The sequence below is a fragment of the Aptenodytes patagonicus genome, chromosome Z, assembly GCF_965638725.1.
Source record: "Aptenodytes patagonicus chromosome Z, bAptPat1.pri.cur, whole genome shotgun sequence".
NCBI classification, from domain to species: domain Eukaryota; kingdom Metazoa; phylum Chordata; class Aves; order Sphenisciformes; family Spheniscidae; genus Aptenodytes; species Aptenodytes patagonicus.
In genome coordinates, this window is record NC_134982.1 from 13,787,355 (window position 1) to 13,810,066 (window position 22,712).

The following is a 22,712-nucleotide window of genomic DNA, read 5'->3' on the forward strand; positions in this document are numbered from 1 at the left end:
GATTTCTGCTCCTATGGCAGAGGAGGAATATTCAGATTTACAGTGCCCAGTGGAGGGCAGCCCAGCTTTGCAGTGCCTCTTGCGGCCATGGCAAAGCAGGGCCCTGCGGCACAGGAAGAATCGCAAGGGCAAAACAACTGAATTTCTCTGGAGCTTTCCTAGAAATGTCACCTGGGACCATGAAAAGGTCAAACAAATTCTAGACTGGGACTCCGTGCAGAAGGGTGCGAAGAGGAAAGCATAGATGTAAAAACCATGAGGGAGAAGGAAGGTTGGTGAAAGCAGAGGAAATGTCCATCTAGCGGGTGCAAGTTTAAATATTCTAGACAATTCCCTGCAACTATTTCTGGATTTTTCCTTCAGCCTTTGAAAGATCACTTCAAAGGAAAAGAAGTCCCTAGGTAGGCTTTCCTCTCTCTCAAGGTTTTGTCTCAGTTAAGAGCCTTGTCTGAGCAACTCCAGTTGTGACTTTCTCCAGTCTTTAGTATTTTCCTGTGTTGACCCCATCAGGCCCGTTGCTGGTGCTACACAAACAGCACAGAAACAGTAAAAGAGAAAAATTCCCAACCAAGTTTTCTGAAACATACCATATTGTGAGGAGGCATCAAGTTACCTCCTTTCTGTGCTAACAAGTTATTAAAAAAAGAAAACGATCTGGTGGGAGCAGATATAAACCACACTTTTTAGCTGTCTCACTTGTTACCACAGAGATTCCAGCATTTATGGGGGACATCTGTCACAAAGGGTGAAAACAGTATTTTACTGTAAGCAAAGAACAGCCCGGGAACAAAATCATGTCTCAAAATCCAAAACCAAACTTTAAATTATCCTTAAGCAAAAGATAACAGCTAATGCAAAACAAACTATATTCAGATTGGAAATAATCAGACCGGAACAAGTCCAATGAGGGAAGAGAAAATGTGGTACTTGCAGCTCATAGAACACGTTTCAGTTGCTTGAAGGACAGCAGGGAAGTGATCAACCAGCTCAGGAGTGATTTCCTTTGCAAATAATTTCTAAGTGGAGATGTGACCAGCGCTTTGTGTTCTGCAGAAGGCAGTAGCCAGAAGCAGCAAAAAAAATTTAACAACTAGCCAGAAGCAGCAGAAAAAAAATTAACAATGCCAAGTAAGCTAATTAGCAGATGCTATCAAGACAGTGCAACAGAGTGATAAGGTGTGATTAAAGACATCTTTAAGCCACTTCCAGGCCTCTCCCTTCTGGAGAAGTAGCTGGGAATGCAGGGGTGGTTTCATCACGTGGGCAGCCACTCAAAGTCAAAACTGGCTGCAACCCCCCCAGCTTTTCCAGGAGACTGAGCAGAAGAGGATATTCTCTTCCTCTCCCATCCTTGCCTCATGCCTGTTGTACAAAGGAACAGAAGCTGCTTGTGTAGGACGTGCTCCACCCTCTGCATCTTGCAGACTAGATTCTCTCAGTCTTACTAACAACTTCTGTTAGCTCATGCTGAGCATTTAATAAAACTCGCAAAGAGTTGTTCTCACCCTGTAGACAGTAGAAGCACAGGTGGAAAAAACACGACTATCGCAGAGTCTTACAGCACACTGAGGGCAAAAGTAGGAATAGAGCTGAGATCTCCTGACTCCCAGTGTTGTGCTCTGCCCGCAGAGGCTTCAGCCACAAAATTTGGAGTGTTTTGAACAAGAGGCAATGCCCTGCCCTTGGAGTGGCATCCAAAAGGGGACTCAGAAAAGATGAAAGCACAGTCTTCCATGCAAGGAGATGAACCTAGAGGGCAGTCAGGTTCTGTCAGACAGATCAGTTTAGATTAATGAATTTAAGCTAGCTGCCACCACAAAGCCCAAAGCCTTTATCCTGGGCCACAGTTTACGAGATGATGAACAATACCTTTCTGGGAACTAGTAAATACTGTATTTCCCAGTTCTCAAGAACCAAATATTCTATAACACCATAGCTGAAATGTACCATTTATTATTCACGTGTTATTATATGCAACCACCCCATGCAAACATACCCAAGCCCCATCTTTATGATATGCTGGCATTGAGAATGGAAATAAAAATTCAACATAGTCAAACTATACAAAATGTGAGAGATTGTACTCACATATTAAATAATTTTCACGTTAGTCACACATGATTACATGGAATTTTGCTGGTGTTGGAAGAAGCAGGCAGGAGACTTTCTAACCATATTGTACACATGTATTTGGCTTTTAAAAATAACTGGAATTAAAAATAATCGCATAATAATTGCAACATGTTTTGTAGCTGCTGAGCTAGCATTGCTGGGGAAGTTTAGTTTTCCTATTTTTATTGGGTTTGTGCACATTAAATTCTCAGCATTAACTATATTAGATTAACATTGGTGTGCGTGTTTTTTATAAGAAAAAAGCGAGGAAACAGTGCCGGCACAATGGCTGTTCTCAAAGGTAAAACACATGCAAAACAAAGTGGCCAAGGTAAGGACTGCAGATTAGCAGAGGAAAGTATGCTTCTGGTGATAATCAAGTGTATTTGTTTAATAACAATACTTGCCACTACTACAATAATGACCTAAAATTTTGAAGTGCTCATTTCCTCCCTGTGTTTGCCACTTTAGAAGGTGTGGATATGGTTGAGAACAGAGAAGATAAGAGCGATCACAGAGATTAAAGGAGACCTTCTCAGGCGGGGAATGTGATTGTGGTGAGTGGGACCAGTGGATGAGCATGACACGATGGGAAAATGACTAGCAACTCTGGCAGGACTCTCATGGTGGGACAGTAGGCAGAGGCTCACCAACTCACTTAACAGGACAATTTGTAGACAAAGTGTCCAGAGTTCCTTGCACAGATGAAGGCAACTGTAATCTTTTTGGTGAGATATTGAGGTGGTTTGCCATCGGCTTGCCAGAAGACTTGAGAATGGGCGCTCTGGAGGTTCAACTTTGAGAAGAGGGGTTTGGCCTACAGAGAAAAGAGACTTCTGGAGCACGTACAGTGAAACAGTACCTTGGCACAGCTATAAAGCCCACTTGTCATTTTCTAACCTCTAAATTCCTGTGTAACCAAACACAAGATCAGTCATTGATTTAGATATTAAACAAGAAATGCCCCACTTCTTTTTCTTCTGAAGCAGTCCTTCCTGCTTAGGGGTCTGAGAAAGGGGAATTTGACACACAGGGAAGCTTTGGAGGGAACCGAAGCACAGGACTTCTCTCACGCGCTGAAGCACTTGCACTCCTTGAGGAACTTGATATATTTTTTGCCCCCCTCAGGTTTCTCCGGAGGCGGTCAGAAGGCATCCAGAGGCAGAAGGGACTTGACACCCACCTCCCCACATACCCTTCCCACACACACCCGACCCTGGGCGAGCAGGGTGGGCTCCTTGAAGCGTCCCCCACCAACATCACCCCGGCTGACAACTCCCTCTCTCCACCCCTTCCCCTCAGCAAGCCGCTCCTCAGGGCGGGAGCCCCGCGCAACCGACGGGCGGCTCCGCGCGCCACCACGTGACCCTCCTCCGCGAGCGCGGGGAGCCCCCTCCCCGCCCCTCCCTTTCCCCGCGGGGGGCCGGAGCCCCGCGATCACGTGGCCGCGGAATGATGTCACGCCCCCCCCCCCCCCCTCCCGCCCTATCCGCGCGGAGCGGCCGAGTGTCCCGGGGCGCGCGGCAGCGCCGCTCCGCCCTTCAGCAGCGGCGCGGCTCGGTGCGCGGCGCACGGCGGCGGAGGCGATCGTAGCGGGACGCGGTTCCTCCATGAGGTGAGCGCGGCTCGGCGTGTAGGCGGCGGGGGGAGGTTGCGTGCACGCAGGCACGGCGGCGGGCGTTGTGAATAGGGGCTTTGTGTGCGGGCGCCCACCTGCCCCCGCCCTCGCCGCCGACCGCGGGGGGCTGCTGCCGCCGTTGCCGGCCGGCGCTTCCCCGGCGGAGCCTGAAGGGAGAAACCCTCTGCGCCGCGCAACAGGAGGAAACTTCTCCCTTCTCGTCGCCCGGCGCTGCCAGAGAGCCCCGTTCCCCCGGTGTGGGGGAGTGGAGAGCACCGGGGGGGGGGGGGTGCAGCCCGTGAGTCGCTGCCGCTTGACTCTTTATTTTTATTTACTTTATATATAGTTTTATGAATTTTTTTTTCTCTCCCCTCGGTGCGTGGCGGGGGTTGACCGCTGCCCGCGGGGGTGAGCGGTGGCACCTCGGTGCAGTCAGGCCGGCGCCGGTTCACCGCCGCACACATCCCTATCCGCCCGGCGGGGGGTCTCCGCGGGTCCCCGGGCCCCGAGCGGAGCCGCGGGGGCCGCCCTCGCCGCCTCAGGGAGGGGCTGGCCCGGTCCCTGACAACGCGGGTCCGGCTGAGCCCCGGGGGGCAGCAGTGCCCCCTCCTCACCCCGTCTCCCGAGGGGCCCTGACAGGACTTAAACCCGCCCCCGCGGGGGGACCCCAAGATTGCCTCGCTCCCGTAAGAAAGGTGGCTCCGGGGGCGGCGTTGTCTCGGTGCTCGTGTGGGGCGGTTTCCCTCCGGGGTTTTAGTGGGAGCTCGGGGAAGGGAGGGCTACCGGGCTCCGCCGGGTCCCCCCGCAGCGCTGCCAGCCGCGTCTCCTCCTGCCCCGCGGGCACGCGCGGGGGGCGACGCCTTCCTGTGGCAGAGGGGGCTTAACAGATCAAGATTTTCTGTAGCTGTTAAAAAATTAAATGGTCTGCTTTAGGAATCGCATCAAGTTTAACCAGGAGCCTGTGCTTCTAGCTTCCAAAAGAGCACGCGAAAGATTTTGCTTTCTCTTGCACAGCGTTTGGCAGCACAAGCCTTCGGCAGTCTGCTGTTGCCACTTGTGACATTCTTAAGTTTCTCCCTGTGAAAAGACTACTTAAATTCTGCTTTATCAGCGTTGCAGGAACTTAACAAATTCTCCCATTTGTTTCTATAGTGAGTGTGAACATGCTTATTAGAGAACTGATCTAAAACGCTTGCAGTCTAGTGGAGTGAGTGCTACTTTGGTAGAAGCTGTAGTCCTTTTTTTTTTTTTTCTTTATCCCAGCGGGTTGCAGTTTAATGTGTGTTATTTAAAAAAAAAATAAAATCAAATGCCAAAAACTACACATACATCATTTTAGAAAGGCCTTCTGATGTCCTAGATTAACTAGGAGTAAATGAATTTAGTAAATGTCTGTCAGTGACCTGCTTGGCTCTTGTCTTGGGACACTCATGGAAAGCTGTCAATGAGATTTTATTTGCTAATAGAATTGCTTAACAGCTGTATGAACCATTTGGGTAGAATGAGGCTTGATATGAGCTCAGGGTTCTCTTGAGTTGAAGCCAAGCTGAGCTGCTACTATACTATGCAGTAGTAGACGTCTGTCCTCCCAGTCTCGAAAAGTATTGGCCCTGTGCTATTCTCTTCCCTCTTCCAAGAGTGCATATGCTAGCAAAGCAATTATATGCTACCTGCCCCCCTCTCCTTCCCTGAACCAAGGGATGGATAACATCAAGTGGAGAAGAGACTAGGCGGGAGGCTGCAGGTCTCATGAAGCGATGTAAGCATTTCACAACAGGGTTCACTCAGTTGCCTCATCTCTTTGTTTTCTTTTTATATGTTCCCCACTATGTTACTTTTCTTCTCCTTGAGGGAGAAGCAGTGCCTGGAGAAACATGAAAGCTAAGTTCTTGTGTGAGATGTTGGCAATTTCTAAATCCCTGCTGCAACAATACCCTAATCACATTCCTTTTGAGAGTGGATTGTGGGCTAGTTCTTTTTGCACAGGGATAACGCTTGAAATAACTACAGAGAAAAAAACCAAGCAAAACTAGAACAAATCAATTCAAAGCTTTAGTGCCTTGCTTAGTGGCGGAGATAGTAGACTACTGAAAATTCCAACGTGGGAGCATAGCAATCCGTAACATTTTCTGGGGTTATAGATTCGAGTAACTGGCTCTCCTGCTGTGTGCATACTTCCTGCATGTCTGAGAAGCCTGTTCTCTTGCCTGCATTCCTTGGAGTTGCTGTCTAGGTGCCTGTGAATGCACACAGGTGATAGCTCTGCGTTTGAGGTAGCTTGGGGCTTGTTTTCAGAGTTGTGAGTCCTTGCTGCTCCTTACCTTTTGAGGGTCCTCTAATAATGGACTTTTAGGGTATAGAGGAAGTAGTGCAAATAGCTGTAATTCAGGTAATATATTAGAACAGAGCTTATCAGTGTCATACTGCCAGAGACAAATGCAAGTCTGCTGAAGTGTGGAAGCAACTGCAGATCTCCACTGGCACTTAGGACTAGCTACCAGTCTAGGTACTTTGCTGAGGACTGCTGGAGTGGAAGTACACAGCAATGAAAGAAAGCATCCTTCCCTTGTGTTGAGATCCAGGACAGGATGGCCAGTAACACCTGGAGGTGATGGTGGTAGTCGGTGTGCTGAACTTGAGACCACCTCTGGAGGAGAGAGCCTCTAGCCTAATGGTTAGAGCATTTGCCTGGAAAGTGTTAGATCTTGACTCAAGTCCTTCCTCTGCAGGCAGATCTTGCATTTTGGATGAATGCTGTAATAACTTAACATATATTTTCTAAAGCTGCCATAGTCTCCTTCTGGTTTTGTGCCTGGAAGCCATTGTTGCTATTCAAAATACTGTAAAACAAGATGCGTGGTTTTTTTCACTTGAATCTATGGGGGGAGTCATAAAGTGGAGAGCCAAGTTTGTTCAGTCATTACCATAGAAAAAGAATTTGTACGCTGGTCTGTCTATGGCTCTGTAACTTCAGTAGCTGAGGATGTTCCACTTTCCTCATAACTGCAGAGAGTCAGGGAACTACTATTGGTTATTGCAGATGTCTGGCTTCCCAAAGGCACTGGGACATCCTGAAATGTCTCTGGGGAATTTGATGCTCGAGTGCTTTCTGAGGACCTTGTTTACAAGGACTTGCCTGAGACACCAGCATGATAACTCTAAGGGAGATCTAGAGATTCATAGGTCTCTGAAGGCTGGGACAAGCATCTTAAACACTAGATCTTCTTCTCCCATAGTTGTATGGTACCTAGTGCTGCTGCTATTGAATATATGTTTCAACAACCTGAATAAAATCAGATAAAAATCACCTGATTATCATTAAGATGTAGGTGTTGATCTTGCTGATGTTCTGCTAGTTTATAGCATTGATAGTCTTCCAGGATAGAAAATACCTGAATTCCTAGTACTTTTTTTCTGAGGGGTGGAAACGCACCCAACTCTTTTCATTTTTGGGTAATGTTTAAAAAGGTACTGCATTTTCATCAGCTAAAATATTTTCCCTACCCAAGAACTTGGAAGCTGAATAGGGGAGCTGTGTTATCAGCACAGTCTCTGAAGGTATTCTAGACTGTAGGAGTTTTCAGTAGGATACGCTTCCAAGACCTTTCTAAAGTATAAGGGCAGAGTTTATGGGAGTGGGGCTTGGCAAGTGTCTTAGGTAAATTAAATTGATGTTCCTGTCTTCCTGCCCTAATAGATGACTGTTCTGCCTTAGCCTATTTCAGAATATTCATCCATAAAGTCATGGATATGTCTCTTCATAGATTCAACATTGCATCTGTGCAGATTGTCATGTTTGCTGATTCTGAAGAGCATCTAGTTGAATGGTTGATACAGAATATTAGGAAGGGAGTAAGTATAAACAAGTACTAGCTGTTGTTATCCACGTGGGTTTCTCATTTAAGAACTGGCATTTCATAAGTGAGACTATGCACCATTTTTTTCTATTTCTAGTTGTAGCTGGATGCTTCAATTCCAATCTAGCCCTGTTGGACTAAGCGTTGAACATGGAAAAGTCTTCAGGACTGTAACGTATCTTATGTATGATCAAACCAGAGAATACGGTCTCAAAATTGAGGGGCACGCAAGGGGGGGCCTTTTTGTTTTAGAGACGGGGAAATTGAAAGCGGAGAAAGACAGCAGTATGTCCCAGTTCATTCAGCAAGTCTTGTCTCTCTTATTGTGCTCTTCAGTGAGCTGGATGTGTGTTGACAGACACTTCCAGGCAAAAGAACTGGAGTAAGAACAGAGTAAAGTTGTATGTAATGAGTGAGTGTCAAATTTGTCTGGACTTCGCTTGAGCTAGGATTTTGCCTGGAGTGCTGTCTAATATTCCAAGTAAACAAATCAGGGCAATGTCACATTTTGATTTTTTTCTAATCCTCTCCTGTAATTCACAGTGTGTAAGGCCTTGTTGATGCAAGCTTTCTCCCAGCTGTCTATAACTGATTTTGAAAACACTGTTTAACAAACTGCACACATCCCCACATCGACAGCCTTGCCTGGGTTTGTATTAGTTGTATAACATCCACAGAGGCCGGTATGGCTTCAGCTGAATCCATTAAAAATTAAGTTTAACATTTGCAAATTCTGAATATCAAAAGGAAGTGTAAGAGTAGAGAGTTGATGCAAAGCGTTCTGGAGGGAGGAGCAATAGCTGTAGATTTGTTAGTGATGCAGTATCTATGGAGCTCTAACTTTGGGGGTCAGATGCTTAAATTTGTACAGTTCAGCACATCCTTGCCAGTGATTTGTGAACAGATAGAGGGATTGTACTAAGTTACCCAAGGCCCTTGGTATCTCTGATGTCTGATTCTGTTTAGAGTGGGATCAACTGTATATAAATCACTCCCATTCTTGTGTAGTACTTGGGCTTCTCAGTGCATTTTTCAGTGTGTTTTCATTAGTAAGTAATAGTAGATTAACCAAGCCAAGAATTATTTGTCTTTATAGGTGACATTAAGTTTAAAAAAATTCTGTTCCATTTGACTTTTCCTATGATAGGAGGATGGGTTACTCAAGATGGAAAAACTGAGCTGTGCTGATAAAGAGTGGGGAAATGTTCCCATTGCTTTTGGTCACATCATACATGCTTCTTTGCTTTGGCCTGAGAAATAGAAGAATATGCTCAGCTGGATGGAAATGAAAAGGTAGTCAGAGATGAAGTGTTGGGAGGATTGTTTTAGGACAGCATGGGCTTGCTGCATTTATGTGCGAACAACCAAAGAGGCTGGGCAATGGCTAATGCCTCTAGGTGGTCCTGTGGCTTTAGCAGTGCTAAGGAGAAGATGGGGTTTGGGCATGTTCTTGGTATTGGATAGTAGGTCAGGGGAGCTCAGGCATGTGAAGCATTTGAGAAGTTGGGTACTGAAGGTGGGCAGCAGAAGATACGCTAGCAGTGTGGATGCTTCTGGCTGCTCTGCAGTGCTGGCTGCCACAAAGGCTTGTGCTTCTGGGTCAGAGCAGGGCTTGTGATTTAGAAAGTGATTATCCAGAGAATAAATGGTGGGTTTGTGCTTTGGGAGAAGACACTTCTGGGACCCCTTATTTTCCCCTGTGAGCGTAGGTGTATGCACACAAAGGAGATGTAAGTGTATAGCGGCAATGGTATTCTTCCAGACCCTCTTCCCCTCCCCCCCCCCCCCCTTTATGTTGCCAGATCTTGCATGGAGTCTCTAGTTCACCTCACAAAGTGAAAAACAATTCTGAAGTATTTTTGGGAGGGGAAGGGGAAATTAGTTGACGACATGAATTGTGCTCTGCTGCAGAAGAGCACTGTCTGAGATGGAGGTTTCTCAGGGTGTTCTGAAAGAGGTGCAAGATTTTTGACACCTAAATTAATTGAATTCAGCACTTATCAGTAAAGGGTAACTGTCATTGGCGTCAACAGTGTGCATAGTGTATGGTTCTACTATAAACTTGTAGTTTTACTTAGTAAAACTAAGGCTGTTTTACTGTTGCATCACTGGATCTTTGCCCATTCAAGGAGTTAATTGTAACATTGTTTGAAAGACCTTGCTCTGATTTTAATGCAATTTAATGGAAGGAAAAAAATATGACAGTATCATTGTTTACTGTGGTTTGCACAAATCTTGCTGTAAATCAGTAGGGAATATTATCCTAATCTGTTTCCTACGTTTAAACCTAAAGATTGTATTGTGTGTTAAAACACAGTTTCAGTGAAATTATTGAGGCTGAAGACTACCACCACTTCAATGTCTCTTGTTTTAACTAGATAGAAAACATCTTTAGGTTGGTGGTAAACCTGTGGCTTGTATTCCTGAAAGCTATTTCTTAACATTAAGCTGAAGGAAGATGAGATAGAGGACTAGATATTTAATTTTGCAGCTAATGGTTAAAAGCATGTGATCAGCATTAGCTGTTGAGAATCCCTGGAGTTAAGCGCTTCTCTACTTCTAACTTGCTGCAGCTACAAAATGACAGCACTCAATATTTATTAACACATTTGTTCTGAAAGCGGAGAAATGCCACTATTAGTGACATTGCTTCTTGTTAATACCTGTGATTCATTGCAGAAACACTGTTTTGAAGTGCCTTGATGCTCCCTAGTGAGTTTCTAGTAGTCGTTTCCTATCTTGTAAAACAGGAGTGTATTAATGGTGCTTCCTTTATCCCCCCTCTGGCAAATGAACAGTTGTCATAAAGCTCTGCTGAATCAGGATGCTGACCTCTTTTTGCATTAATTCCAATAATTACACACTTTGAGAGGTGACTTCCTCCTTTAAACAGTGCCAAGAAAAGGCAGCCCTCACCGCTTCATGGGTTTTTATCTCTACAGCAGAAGGATTATGGGCGTTATGATGCACAAGCTGTAATCTTAATGTTTGTGTTTAACTATCTCTTATGGAAAAAAATACAGATATGACACACTAAACTTGGGAATGCTGTTTTTGTGTGCTTGTGCATGCTTTTTTAATTATGCTGAGGACTTGAGTTTCACGTTCAATGTATAAAATGCACTTACGCAAGAGGTGAAGTATCCTGTGGGAAAAGTAAGTTGGCTTCTAATAGAAACACAGCTCACCTCCCTTCTTCCTTCCTCAAAAGGGGGAAAAGTAGCATATTAGGAGTGCTTGCAAAGCTTATTAATTAGACTGTTACAGGTTCCCCATAGAAGAGAGTCCAGCTTTGCAGCTGTTCTGTGCATATACCTACAAGGAATTGTCATCTCCCCCATAGCCCTGTAGTTGAGTACTTTATCTTCCGTGGGAGCTATAACAAATCTTTCGTTCATGGGAGCCAAAAATGCTGAGGGGGTGGGAAGGGGAAAGACAGCCTATGGCAGACAATTCTTTGGCAATCCGTATGTGAGGAAAGATTTCTGGTTTTCAATTCCGCATGCACAGGATTTCTTTATATTTTATTAACTGGTCTAATTAAACAGTTTACCTTTTTTCTTTTTTTTAGTCAAATACATTTAACTTTTAAAATAAAGTCCTGTTAAGTTTTAGATTTTGTGGGATATTGTATGATGTTTCTCAGCTTTTAAAGTTCCTTTAAATTGTGGTTTTGTTTCATTTTTCCCAAAAGTTTAAAAAACAGTTCGGGTTTTTGTCCTCCATTTTCTTTCTTTTTTTTCTTTTTTTGCTGGTGTTGTATGTAAAGAAGGCCAGATAAGTGTAAAGGCATTTGTCTTGTCTGTACCCTGGCATTTCTGGTCTTTGCAATGCTCATCATCTTGGTGTTGCTAGAGAACGATGTAGGAGATTATTGGGCTCTTGCTGAAGTTCAGTCTCCTTTCCAGTGTAGGTTATGACAGCTGTTGTGCAATTTAAACACTTTCTCCAAAGTTTGAGTAGGTGTAGCAGAAATCAAGTGGTATGCTTCTCTCAGAGCAACCTAAAATAATTCCTTCTTTTTGATTGTTCAAAACTTGCTTATTAAAATTTTTTTGTAACTATTTTACAAATGCTCCATTCAGCCCAGGAAAAAGCTAAGAAATTGTCACTTAAGCAAGGGAGTGAAAAGCTTCTGCAAATTTTTTTTTTCTTTTCCTTTTGCATGCTAAAGAATTAAATAAAATGCCAAAAGCCCATTCTCCTTGAGATGAAAAGCAAGAAATTCAAATGAAACGCCTCGTTCATATGCCCGAAAGCAGTCAGGAATCTGATATGACTTTAGAATGACTGTTTAATTAGACTTAAGAGTCATTTAATTAGATTGAATGATATTTTAACAGCCTACAGAATTACCCCATCCAGATTACCTATTGGAGGTGTGTGTTCTGTGGGAAATGTATTTGTGTGTATGTAGTGTATGGGATTTTTTGTTTGTTTGGGGTTTTTTTTGAAGAAATGTACTTGTGTTTGTCTTAAATGGCTGTCAGATAAATATGGGGTTGAACTAAATGACATGTTTACTTAGCACTAATCGCTATTCCTGAATAGTACTTAGTGTTGTATTTTGTGGAAACATTCATATATATTCTACCAAGAGTATACTGTGTAGTTGCATTTTAAAACTCATAGAGTGATCATGTAGAACATAGCAACTTGCTTCATAATAATAAGAGACTTTCTTTTATGAAATAATTGAATCTCACTTTGCGTATCAAACTGTAATCTACTGTGTCGGAAGAGTGATGTGAAACATTAGTGACCCTGCATGATCTATTTGAATTTATGCTCCAGTCCTCATTTCAGTTATTTATTTATCTGGCTAGACTCATAATATTTTTTTCTCCTTTTTTTTCTAGGGTGGAGGGAGGAAGTTTATACAGCTGAACATCCTTTACTTTAAACTGTTCCTTCAGAAGGAATTTGTATAGCAGCTAAAACTTGTAGATGAGAGGGGCTGGCGATTACAGTGAGCATAGTGTAAAACTAGAAATTTGAACGTTTTTGCATAGATGGCTTTGCCGAGTCCAGATGTATGTTGCTCTTTCATTAAGTTTTTCTGCTGTGCTCTAGGAAAAAACACATTGCCATGCTACTTTAACATGCTGTTCACCATTACATTTGTCTTGGATTGGTAATATGGGGTATATTGAAGCTTTCTGTAGGAAACTTTGCACTAGGTACTGGCCCCCTCTTCCCCTGTGAGAGCTTGCAGCTTGTCTGTGATGTTAGTTGTATATGATTGTGCAACTGCTGCTTTTCTTCACTTGAAAGGGAGGAAGGGGGACCATGACTGTTTGTGATAGCACACCATCAAAATAAAAACAGCTATGACTCAAAGAATGCGCATACACGTAAGAAACATACAGTTTCTTATGGGGAAGTGTATAAAACAATTCTTCCAGTGATGACCTCTGTTCTTGCTCAGATGGTTCTATCTACTATGTTGTGCTGAGCTGTCCTAGTATGTGTCATGCATGGTTTAAGTATAATTTCTAATTCAGTTAGTGGTTAGACTTGTACATACAATAGTGGTGGTACTTCTGCTTCCCAGTGCAGACCCACAGTTGTAGGACAGTGAAGTTTTAATGAATGACTTTGTAAAGTGGGAAAAGCAGAAATAAGTATGCAAATGGCTGCCCTGATGATGATGTAAAAATAGGCAGTGGGCAGAGAAAGCTGCTACATGTATGAACATGTCGGTGATCTAATTATGTCGAGAGGTAGCTAATATGACATGATACACACTTGAGTTTTTGGTAAAGATTTGCTTTATTCTTCTGTGGTCAGACTTAGGCTTGCTTTTAAGTTTGGAGGAACAGAAAGTTTCCCTTAGCTGGCTGTTAATCTTTTTCAGAGCTTGAGGGCTAAATTCTCAAAGGGTGATATAGGTATGCAAATTCAATTCAGACTTGGCTGCCAGTGAACTGAATGGTATCAAGTTGGAATCTTATTTTTCTTTCTTTTTTGTTTAGATATTGAAGAAGGATAAAAAGCTCCTTAAAGGTTTGGAAGGTTGAATGTGATCAGCATGAAGAGCTTAAAAGCAAAGTTCAGGAAGAGTGACGTAAGTATTTCTGCTCAGTTTGACTGCTGGTTTCCAGGCTGGAAACAAGTTCTTCACTCCCACCTTGATAAGGTTGTAGGTTAATGAATTACAGAAAAGAAAACCTTTTTCCAAGAACAAAGGCAACAGCTGAGTACAGTATGGGGTAGGCTGTTTCTATTCGGAGTGCAACTCTGCTATGCAAACTGATAGTATTTCACTACCTTGCTCCCTATAACTGTATCATGCACATGTGTGGGGTCTGCAGAACTTCTGTAGATTGTGCTGGTGCCCAAAATGAAACTTTGTTCCAGGTACAGGATTAAGCCTAGTAAGGACTTTACTACCCAGTCATATTTCTGTCTCAGCATAGTACCATTCTTATCAGTGTGGTGTTTGAGCACTTAACAAAACATCTCCTCAGTCTGTGGCAGGGTTTCTTCATCAGCAAGAATACAGGAACCAGCTGTGCAATTAGGGCAGCTGTGGCTTATCAGTTCTAGTGTGATAGGAGAGGTGGATATGAGGCTTGAGCAGTGGGGATGACAGACATAAATACGGTGGTCCTACAGGAGACTCTTCAAAACTGCATTTTGGAGACATTAGGCTGCACATCATATATTGCCTCTTGCTAGTAGTAGTAGTTACTAGTATCAGTGGAGACCCAAGCTTGAACTTGTATAGCAAGCATACTTCCCTTGGAGCAGCAGAACTGCTGTAGTCCAGTTCTGTTCGTGTCTGCCTCTTCCTACCGCTACTCATTCCAGCTTCTCATCATGTACTATTGTTAATGCTTATTTGATAGTGCAGTGAGCAGTCAGTGAAATAGGTGAGTTTGTGTTTAATTGACTTTCCAGATTTTGTGTGGAATTGGTAACACATATCCATGATCTGTGAAGAATGTAATATTCCATCCTTCATCCTAAATTTGTGTGCTGCTTTGAAAAAAGTGGTGTATTGTTGTTTGTCATGGCCAGATGCCCACAGGGTCCTAGAGCAGCCGTGTTTGGTAAAGATACATTAGGTTTGAAAATGGAGCTTCTTCAGAAGTTTTGATGTTCAGGAATAAAATTACACACTGCAGTGAAGAGTAGTACAAGCTGTGCTTTGATGCAAAGATGGTCTCATGGCATACCATTAGAGTGGTGTCTTTAGCTGGCTTGTAAGGCACCTCAGTAGCTATGAAGAAGGTAGAGATGCTGTTGTGGTGTAGTCTGCAGATGTGCTGGTTACTGCTTAAAAGGTCTTTTGAGGTACAGGTTAGCATTTGGTACAGCTGCTGTATTGGCTTCCTAGCAGCAGCACTGGTGGATGCTCTACGCCTTCAGTTTAGCAAGAGTTCTTTCTAAAAAGACCACCTCTATAAATGAGCTAAATGTGTCAACCAACCTTTGCAAGCAAAGTAACTTGCAAAACAAGTAACTACTTAAGCAGTGTTTGGCTTTTGCTAATCAGCAGACTGAATCCGCCAATGTCTTATGCCACTTCACAACAAATAAAAATAACATCACAAGTCACTGACATCTCATCTAACTGACTATGCCATTCAGGTTAGAACTGCTAGAATTTTGTGGTCAGACATTGTTGCTCCTGTTGTAACGAATAGCAGTAGTTACTATTTTGAGTTCACCTACACCAGTAAAACTTTTTATAGGCATCTGCTTGAATAATGAGAACAGTCCCTTGGCTAATATATGAACACACTTGGTATTACGGAAGTTAGGTGTGCCTGTGTGTTAAGATGACTTCATTCACACTTTTATGCTTGTTGGCTGGGCTGCTGCTCTAGAGCAAAGGCTAAGTGACGTGCGTGATGCAACTAGATCTTGCTGTAGCTAGTCCATCCACTGTTATAAATTGCACTGGTTCACTTATTCCTTACTTATCTATCCTTGATAAGTCACTCATGCCTCTCCCCAAAACCAAGTGGAATCTGAAAGTAATTGCTGTTTTGATACTACTGCTGTCTGCTGGCTGGAGACAAAGTTGACCACAAAGGATTTTTCAGGTACCTAAAATTTAGATATGCAGCTCTAAGAGCACAGCAGTCTAAATCCATGACAGTCTGGTTTCCTCTGTTTTGAAGCCAAACCTTAAGGGCATAATTCAAAACAGCCAACAGGAGCTGTTCTATATTTTGTGCAAGATAAGCAAGGAAAATTATCCTTCTCTTCTCTTTAGTTTCCAGAAGCTGCCCTTAGCTGTAATTTGTGAGGAGGAGGATGAGAAGGTGGTTTTAATTGGAATTAGTCTTATTTGTATCTCAATTTATAAGATGTGGTAACTGCTGGATTGGGGGTAAGGGTAAAGTCAGTAGGGATAGAGGGACTTCTTTTCTCATCCCACCTCCCTTGTGTTTCTTTCTGAAGGAAATCTTTGACATCTTATTTTGTAGAACTGAAGGTGTCTTGGGGGAAGGAACAGCACCATTCTCTTTAGCCTCACTGTTAGCATTAAAAAAAATAGGAAGAGGGGGAGGAGTAGGAATAAGTCTTCAAGGTGTGTGTGAGAAACAGGAATTACACAAACACTTCTCCAGCAGTAAGGCTGATAACATAAAACTGCATGCTGGAATGAGGACCGCATAGGAAACTGTAATGATGTATTAAAGCTCTCTAGGCTTTACGTTCTGGAGTGGCTGAATTGAAAGTGGGCACAACTGCTGATACTCATGCATATGTTTCTGTGTCTCTGCTGTGGGGCTTTGCTTTGGTTCTGTAGCTATACCAGTCTTGCAGCTTGCAAAAGAGATGTCCCTGCTCCCTCTTCTTTCATCTCTGCCCTTCTGGTTTTGAGGGTATCTGACCCTGCGGTGAGCCAGTTCAGGGACATAAAGTAATGGAAAATTATTTTGTGGGGTGAGTTTTAGCCGGTTAACTCCCTGCTCTGTCTCACTGTAGGGTCAGCCCTGAGAGGAATGGTGAAAGGAGGAGGAGCAGCAGGACATCCCTTTCTGCAGCTGTTGCTTGGCTTAGTTGTATTGTCAAATCACATCCTGAGATTATTGGCCTAAAAAGCACAGAGGTGGGCATGCCAGCAAAGGAGTTGCAGGAACATACAAGTAAATAAGGCTGCTAATTCTGGTATTTAGCAGAATTGATGTAGTCCACAGCTGAGAGATGGGAGCATGACTCTTCTTAGATAGAGAGTGACTCCTCACTTCATGCTTTTGCTGCTCAGCCTCCCTGTACCTCACCTGATTCACTCTCTGTGTGCACAGGCAGCTCCATTAACTGGAGAATCTTTTTTCCTTGACACACTTAATCGCTGTGAAATCCTTCCTGGGGGTGACGGTTGCCATGTGAACATGTGTATTTGGAGTGGAGGAATGAGATTTATCGCTCTGTCACAAATGAGTATTGTCAAAGTGTGATGTGTAGTTTCAGGAGGATGCTTGTAGACTAGAAATGTGTGAACAGGATGCCTAGGTGCGAGCAAATGCTGAGACTGAAAGCTAAGCAGTGGATGTGCACACTTCAAGAGTCTGTACACAAAACAACAGAAATTGCACTTACGACTTGACAAAGCAACTAGTCTCTTCTGCCTGAGAAGCTGTATTTTATCCACTCTTTCTTCACCTCTTGCTATTCATTGTCAAACTCAAAACCTACTACTAGTAACACCTAAAAGCTGACAACCTAAAAGGATGACCATTTTAATTGTTGCAAGAGACTACTACATGTAACACTTGAAAAAAAGTTGGTGTGGTAATGTTGTGAACTATCACTTCAGAGACTGAATTTGTTTATAGACTGTCTGTAGTTTATTCACACAACAGAGAATGAATGTCTCTACCCAGTAACACAGAAGTTCTTCACTGTTTCTGCTTGAAAAAGCAGAGTCTGAAATAATCCATTTAAAACAAAAACAGTGCTGCTGATGTCCTATTAGGCCTCTTCTTAATATTTGAGATTGGAGTGTTTTCTGTAGTAACTAGTCAGTTTGTGGTCTGACTTCAAAAGCATCTAGAATCTTAAACAGGCAGATGAGGGCTGAGTGGATTTTCAAATGTACAAAGATATTAAGCCTGTCTAAACATGTTTTGTCTGCTTCTTAAATATGACAAGATGCTCATCAGCATTTTTTAGGCACCTACACACATTTAAATATCTAGCTCTTTGATATTAAGATGTAGGAACCTAGGTGATCTGTTTAGGTAGATTTGTTTTTAACTGTGTTCTTGATTACTGTGGAAAAGGCATATTTTGTGAAGTCTGTGATGGGTTGGATTGTTTTTGCACTCTGACTTATATCTGTGGGTGAATAACTGAGAAGTTTTAGGACCATTTTCTGCAAGTATTGAAGATTGGCTGAAAAACATGTCTTGAATTTGACAATGGACCAATTTTCTTCTAATTGCTAGCTTGTTGACTGGACAAGAGGAAGATTAGAATTGGGATTTGTTTCCAAATATCTTCAATACTGAATAATTAAAATAGTGGAGTGTCTTTTAAAATTGAAAATTGACTGTACAGTTCAGCAGAAAAAAAAAATCTATTGCCAGAAGCAGAGCCAAGACAGGCTGGGATTTCCCAATGCTAGTTGCCAGCTCTAATTTCTGGTATTTCTGGAAATGCCTATTTGTTGTAGTATCATGCGGGGGTTGAAAAGTTTGCAGTTCTTATGAAAATTTCTGCTTTTTGGCCTGTGGTGTAGTCATTGTTCCATAAATCTCAAAATGATGAGGCAGTTAGGTATGTTGTAGTATAAAATCTCAGTCTTAATCTAGACACTATGCTAATTAAGGCTTGGCACTTCTTTTTAATGCCCAATGTTCTAAGTAGTAGGCTCCCACTCAACAGTTTTTAAAGTATAAAATGCTACGTGGGGGTCTGGAACGGAAAGATTGCTGGGAAACATTCCATTGAAATCACTGTGTTCCCATGTGCTCTGGACTGAATGTGTGGGAGAAAAAAACTTGGGTGGAGCAACTTTAAAAATAATAAAGCAGGATCTCCTTTAAACAGCCCTTAAATTCTTTTATACCCTGAAAGCTACAATTAAACTAAAAAGGATTCTTGAAAATTGCATTATCCACTCTGTGTACGTGTACTAGTTTCTTTCATGGTAATTGTGACCAAAAAAATGCACACAGAGTTCACTCTGGCTAAAAGGTGAAATAACAATGTTGTCTGATGACTTTACCCAATTATTTAGAAAATGAACTACTGAAATTTGTTTTTATTTACGTGTCCTTCTTTTATTGGGTGTTGAATTAAATAAGCCTGAAACACATCATCATGATTGTAGCTTTCCCTCAGTTTACTGTGTTCTTCAGTAATAATTTTTGATTCCACTATACAGTGTGTAGGGGAAGACTTGATCTCTGGAATGTATAGATTGTCCTCAACCACCTCTTCTTGGGAAAGGAGGATTTAGCCTTCTCTCCCTCTTGAAACAAGTGCTGTGGCTCCTGCTCATCTCTCTCTCTGTCAGGAGTCAAGGGTCCTACCTTCCACCCCATTTTCCGCTCCGGAGCTGTTTGGCTTCATGCCTCCAGTTCTGGACAGCATAAGGCTTTGCTCTAGTCAGCTTGCTCTCCCAGCCAAAGCTTAAATGCTTTGTGCAGGAAAGAAGTTAAACATGTTCTGAGTCCTACAGTATACAGAGTAAGACCTGCTGCCTGTTGCATTCAGTTCAACATGAACCTCTTGCCATCAAGTAATGTCTTTTCTTCATTATTGACAATAAGAATGTGTTCAGACTACATCTAAAATTACCTTATTCAGGTGAACTGTAATTCTGGTGCACTTGAGCCCTCTGTGAGGGGGCCAATATCAGCCTGTAAGTTATGTAGCATCTCTTAATGGTGGAAGGAAAATGTAATGGAGAAGGTAAGTAAAGACCGATAGACAAGGGTAAGAGAAAACAGAAGGGAAAAAGAAAAGGTCTGAAAGGGAGGGGAAAGGAGGGACAGTTGAAGCTGTAGGGTCAGAGTTACTAGTTTGGTAACTGTTCTGTGAAAGGAATAACTGGGCTCTTGTGAGATGCCTGCTGATCAGCTGTCTCTGGATGGGGAAGTACATAGCTTTGGCAGGGTGAGGCTAGATAACTTGCAGTTATTGTAGAAACAACCTGCAGCATCTCCAAATGGTTGGGACAGAAAGGAAAAGGAATAGGTTAAATGAGAACTGTGCTGTGGTGTTTGGAATTACAGTAGAGGAACCTGGGTTGGAGCTGGCTTACTTTGAATAAACACATAGTTATTTCCTAAAATAGGATTATAGTCTGGAGTGTAGCAGAGAACATCTTGGTTGGGTTCCCAGTCGGTCTTTGTCAGTCTGTAATAAAATGTCATTGTCAGTTATAAATTCATGATTCCTTTGTTGGGTGCTTGTCCCATGTCTGTTAAGTGTGCAGTGTTCATCCACAGATTGCGTTGAGTGTGGACAGTTGCAGTCCTAATCAGCCAGTCATGTAGTTGCATAGCAAGTGCAATGCTATTAAATCCTGTGTTTGAAGTCAGAAGAAGCTTTGGGGCTGAATGAGTGTTAGGTCAAACCTGCAGGGCTGACCTCACTCACCCACTTGCAGTTTCTCTGTCCTGTTGGTAGCACATCGTGCTCATCTGGGCTCTGCTTTCCACACCTGTGTTTGTCCCAGAACCACTGCCCTAAGGAAATGACACGCAGCTCCTGCACTGCTTTCCTTTTGACTTCCACTTCCACCCATGCTTGTGCCCCAAATTGGGTGAGGAATAATGTCTCCCATTATTACTGGCCCTAGAGCTATATTCTTACCAACACAGAATGACATGAGGCTGATGATTCTTTTGTAAATACAGGTTGGGGAAAGGAAAGGTGTCTCCTTTTCCCAGGTGCTGCCTGCCCAGGCCTCTCAACTTTGTTATCCCAGAGTTCTTGCTTGCTCACCCATCTAGAGCTGGAGGAGAGGTTGGAGGCTGTGTGAAAGGAAACATTGATTAGTCACTGGTTGGCCACAAACACTGGTCCGCCCTGCCAGCCCGAGTGGTGTCTGGCAAGCTGAAGGCTTTGCACCTGTGTTCTGGTCATGCCAGGATGGCTGGTTTGGCCATCCTCATGTGATCCCTCATTAAAAGGAATATGTGTAAAACATTTCCAAAGGTGAAGAGGAACCCTCCCATTTCAAAATTGTTTTAAATGAAGTTAAACCCTGTAGTGTTACGGGCAGCAATATACAAAATTGTAGTAGATAAGTGCAGAAGAACCACCATATGAAGCTAGCTAGTTTGTTGACAGTTCATTACTAAAAATACCAAAATTAAGCAGCATGAAGTGGGAGTGGGTAGGAAGAAGAAAGGCAAATTGGCATATACAAACTGGAAAAAGTTAGTATTTTTAAATATATTGGTAACAAGAAAGGAATCTTTGTGTAGAAATGTGTCTTGTCCCTTAAACAGAGCACAAAATTTCAAAGGCCTGAGGTTGGAAGAGTTGGAAGAAAGCAATTGTAACTTTTTAATTTATTTATTTATCTTTAGTAAGATTTAAATGTAAAGTCAAATAAATTAAAAATACGATAAATGAGCAGTCTGTGTGTTCTTACACACAGACTTACACTGTAGTTACACACAGTTCTTGCACTATATCCTCTCTTCCTTTTCGGTGCTACTTGTGCCTAATCTGATTAAAAAAAAAAAAAAACAACTCTGTCCAGCTGTCAAAGTTGTCACTTAAAACTCATGTAAAGGAGCTGATTAAACGAATGATCCAGTCTTTGTGTTTGAAAACTGTTGTCCTGTCTTTACTAAGAACAAAAAAACAATTTGCTGTGAATAGGTGCTGTAGTATTATCTAAAGAATAAAATACCCATACATTTTATTTTATCAGAGATTTGAGCCTTTTCATCCTATGCTTCTAGTTTGGGAACCTATGAATGATACGAGTGGACAACAAATGTTAATGAGTTAATCAAGCTGAAACAGATGTGTTATTTGCCTTATTCCAGCAATATTTTCTAGTCCTATTCTTCAAGAAGGTGTTCTGATTGCATATAGTCCAGGCAAACGCCCAGTATTAGGGACATGTCAAGCCCGTTTCTGCTCCTTGCTTGCCACACTTGCATCTCCTTGGGGTTCATGCCATGCATGTTCTGAAGATCCGTGAAGTTTAAGCATAGAGGAGAATGAGGGTGTCAGAGGCCATTCTTCCCAGGAAATACCACGTGGTGTTTACGGAGAATTGTGACAGTTGAACTTTCAGCATGTCATTGAAGGTACCTTTTCTTGTTCAAAGGTCTAGTTACTGAAGCACTGCATGGGGCAGGCAGGTAGAAAGAATGAGGATGAAGAGGCCTTCCTGTATTGTAGTTGTATAAGGGAGTTGCTCTGTTCTCTTCAACACAGCTGTGAGAAGGTGCTTTCTGTTGGCTGAAGGCAGGTTTGTTGGGCCAGGTGAGGTTGATGGGTGATGTTTGTGCTTGACCACTTTGTGTTAGCTACAGTGATTAAGGGAGTGTTTAAAAACTGCAGATATGTGTAGAGAAAAACACAAAGCTGGGATGAATAGAAGGCTCAAAGCTAACAAAGTTTTTCGCTAGTGAGAAAAAGCTGTAATACTACAGTGTCTGTCTTACTGTTAGGACAGCTTGTATGTATGCTATAGCTCAGTGGTACAAGTGTTTCATGAACAACTGGTCAAGTTTTGTTAACAGACAATCCTACTCTAATGAACTTTTGAAATATTACAGACTTCTAAATGTATCACTTTATTGGGAATTGATGCAAGGCTAATAATTTATAGCAATTCATTCTTGACTGTAATTTGGTTGTATAAATATTCAAAACCTGACTGGGCAAGGCTCTGAGCAACCTGCTATAGCTGACCCTGCTTTGGGCAGGGGAGATGGACTAGACTATCTTCCAAACTTGACCATTCTGTGATTCTGTATAAAGATTAATATCTTCAAACACATCATGCAGGAAGCTTGAAACCATGTTGAAAGATACCTCTAATTTTTTAAGAGTACTTTGTATCTTATTCTAGGCTCTTAGCTGTCTGAAACACCTTGAGGCTTAGCCCCAGGAAAAGCTATGCTGTCCTTGCGCATATGCTAGTAGTATAGCTGCCTGGACTTGTGTAGTTATTCTGACCTATG

At 42.6% G+C, this 22,712-nt stretch overlaps 1 protein-coding gene across 5 annotated transcripts in view; it reads left to right on the forward strand.

The window, feature by feature from the left end:
- Positions 1–3,646: 3,646 nt before the first annotated feature.
- RAI14 (retinoic acid induced 14) overlaps positions 3,647–22,712 on the forward strand; it is an 87,169-nt gene continuing 68,103 nt past the window's right edge. For all 5 annotated transcript variants that reach the window (XM_076363367.1, XM_076363368.1, XM_076363369.1 and 2 more), the window contains exons 1-2: positions 3,647–3,727; positions 13,563–13,654. In XM_076363367.1, coding sequence (XP_076219482.1) covers positions 13,619–13,654 — 36 coding nt within the window. In that variant the 5' untranslated portion in view covers positions 3,647–3,727; positions 13,563–13,618. The remainder of the gene's footprint in view (positions 3,728–13,562; positions 13,655–22,712) is intronic.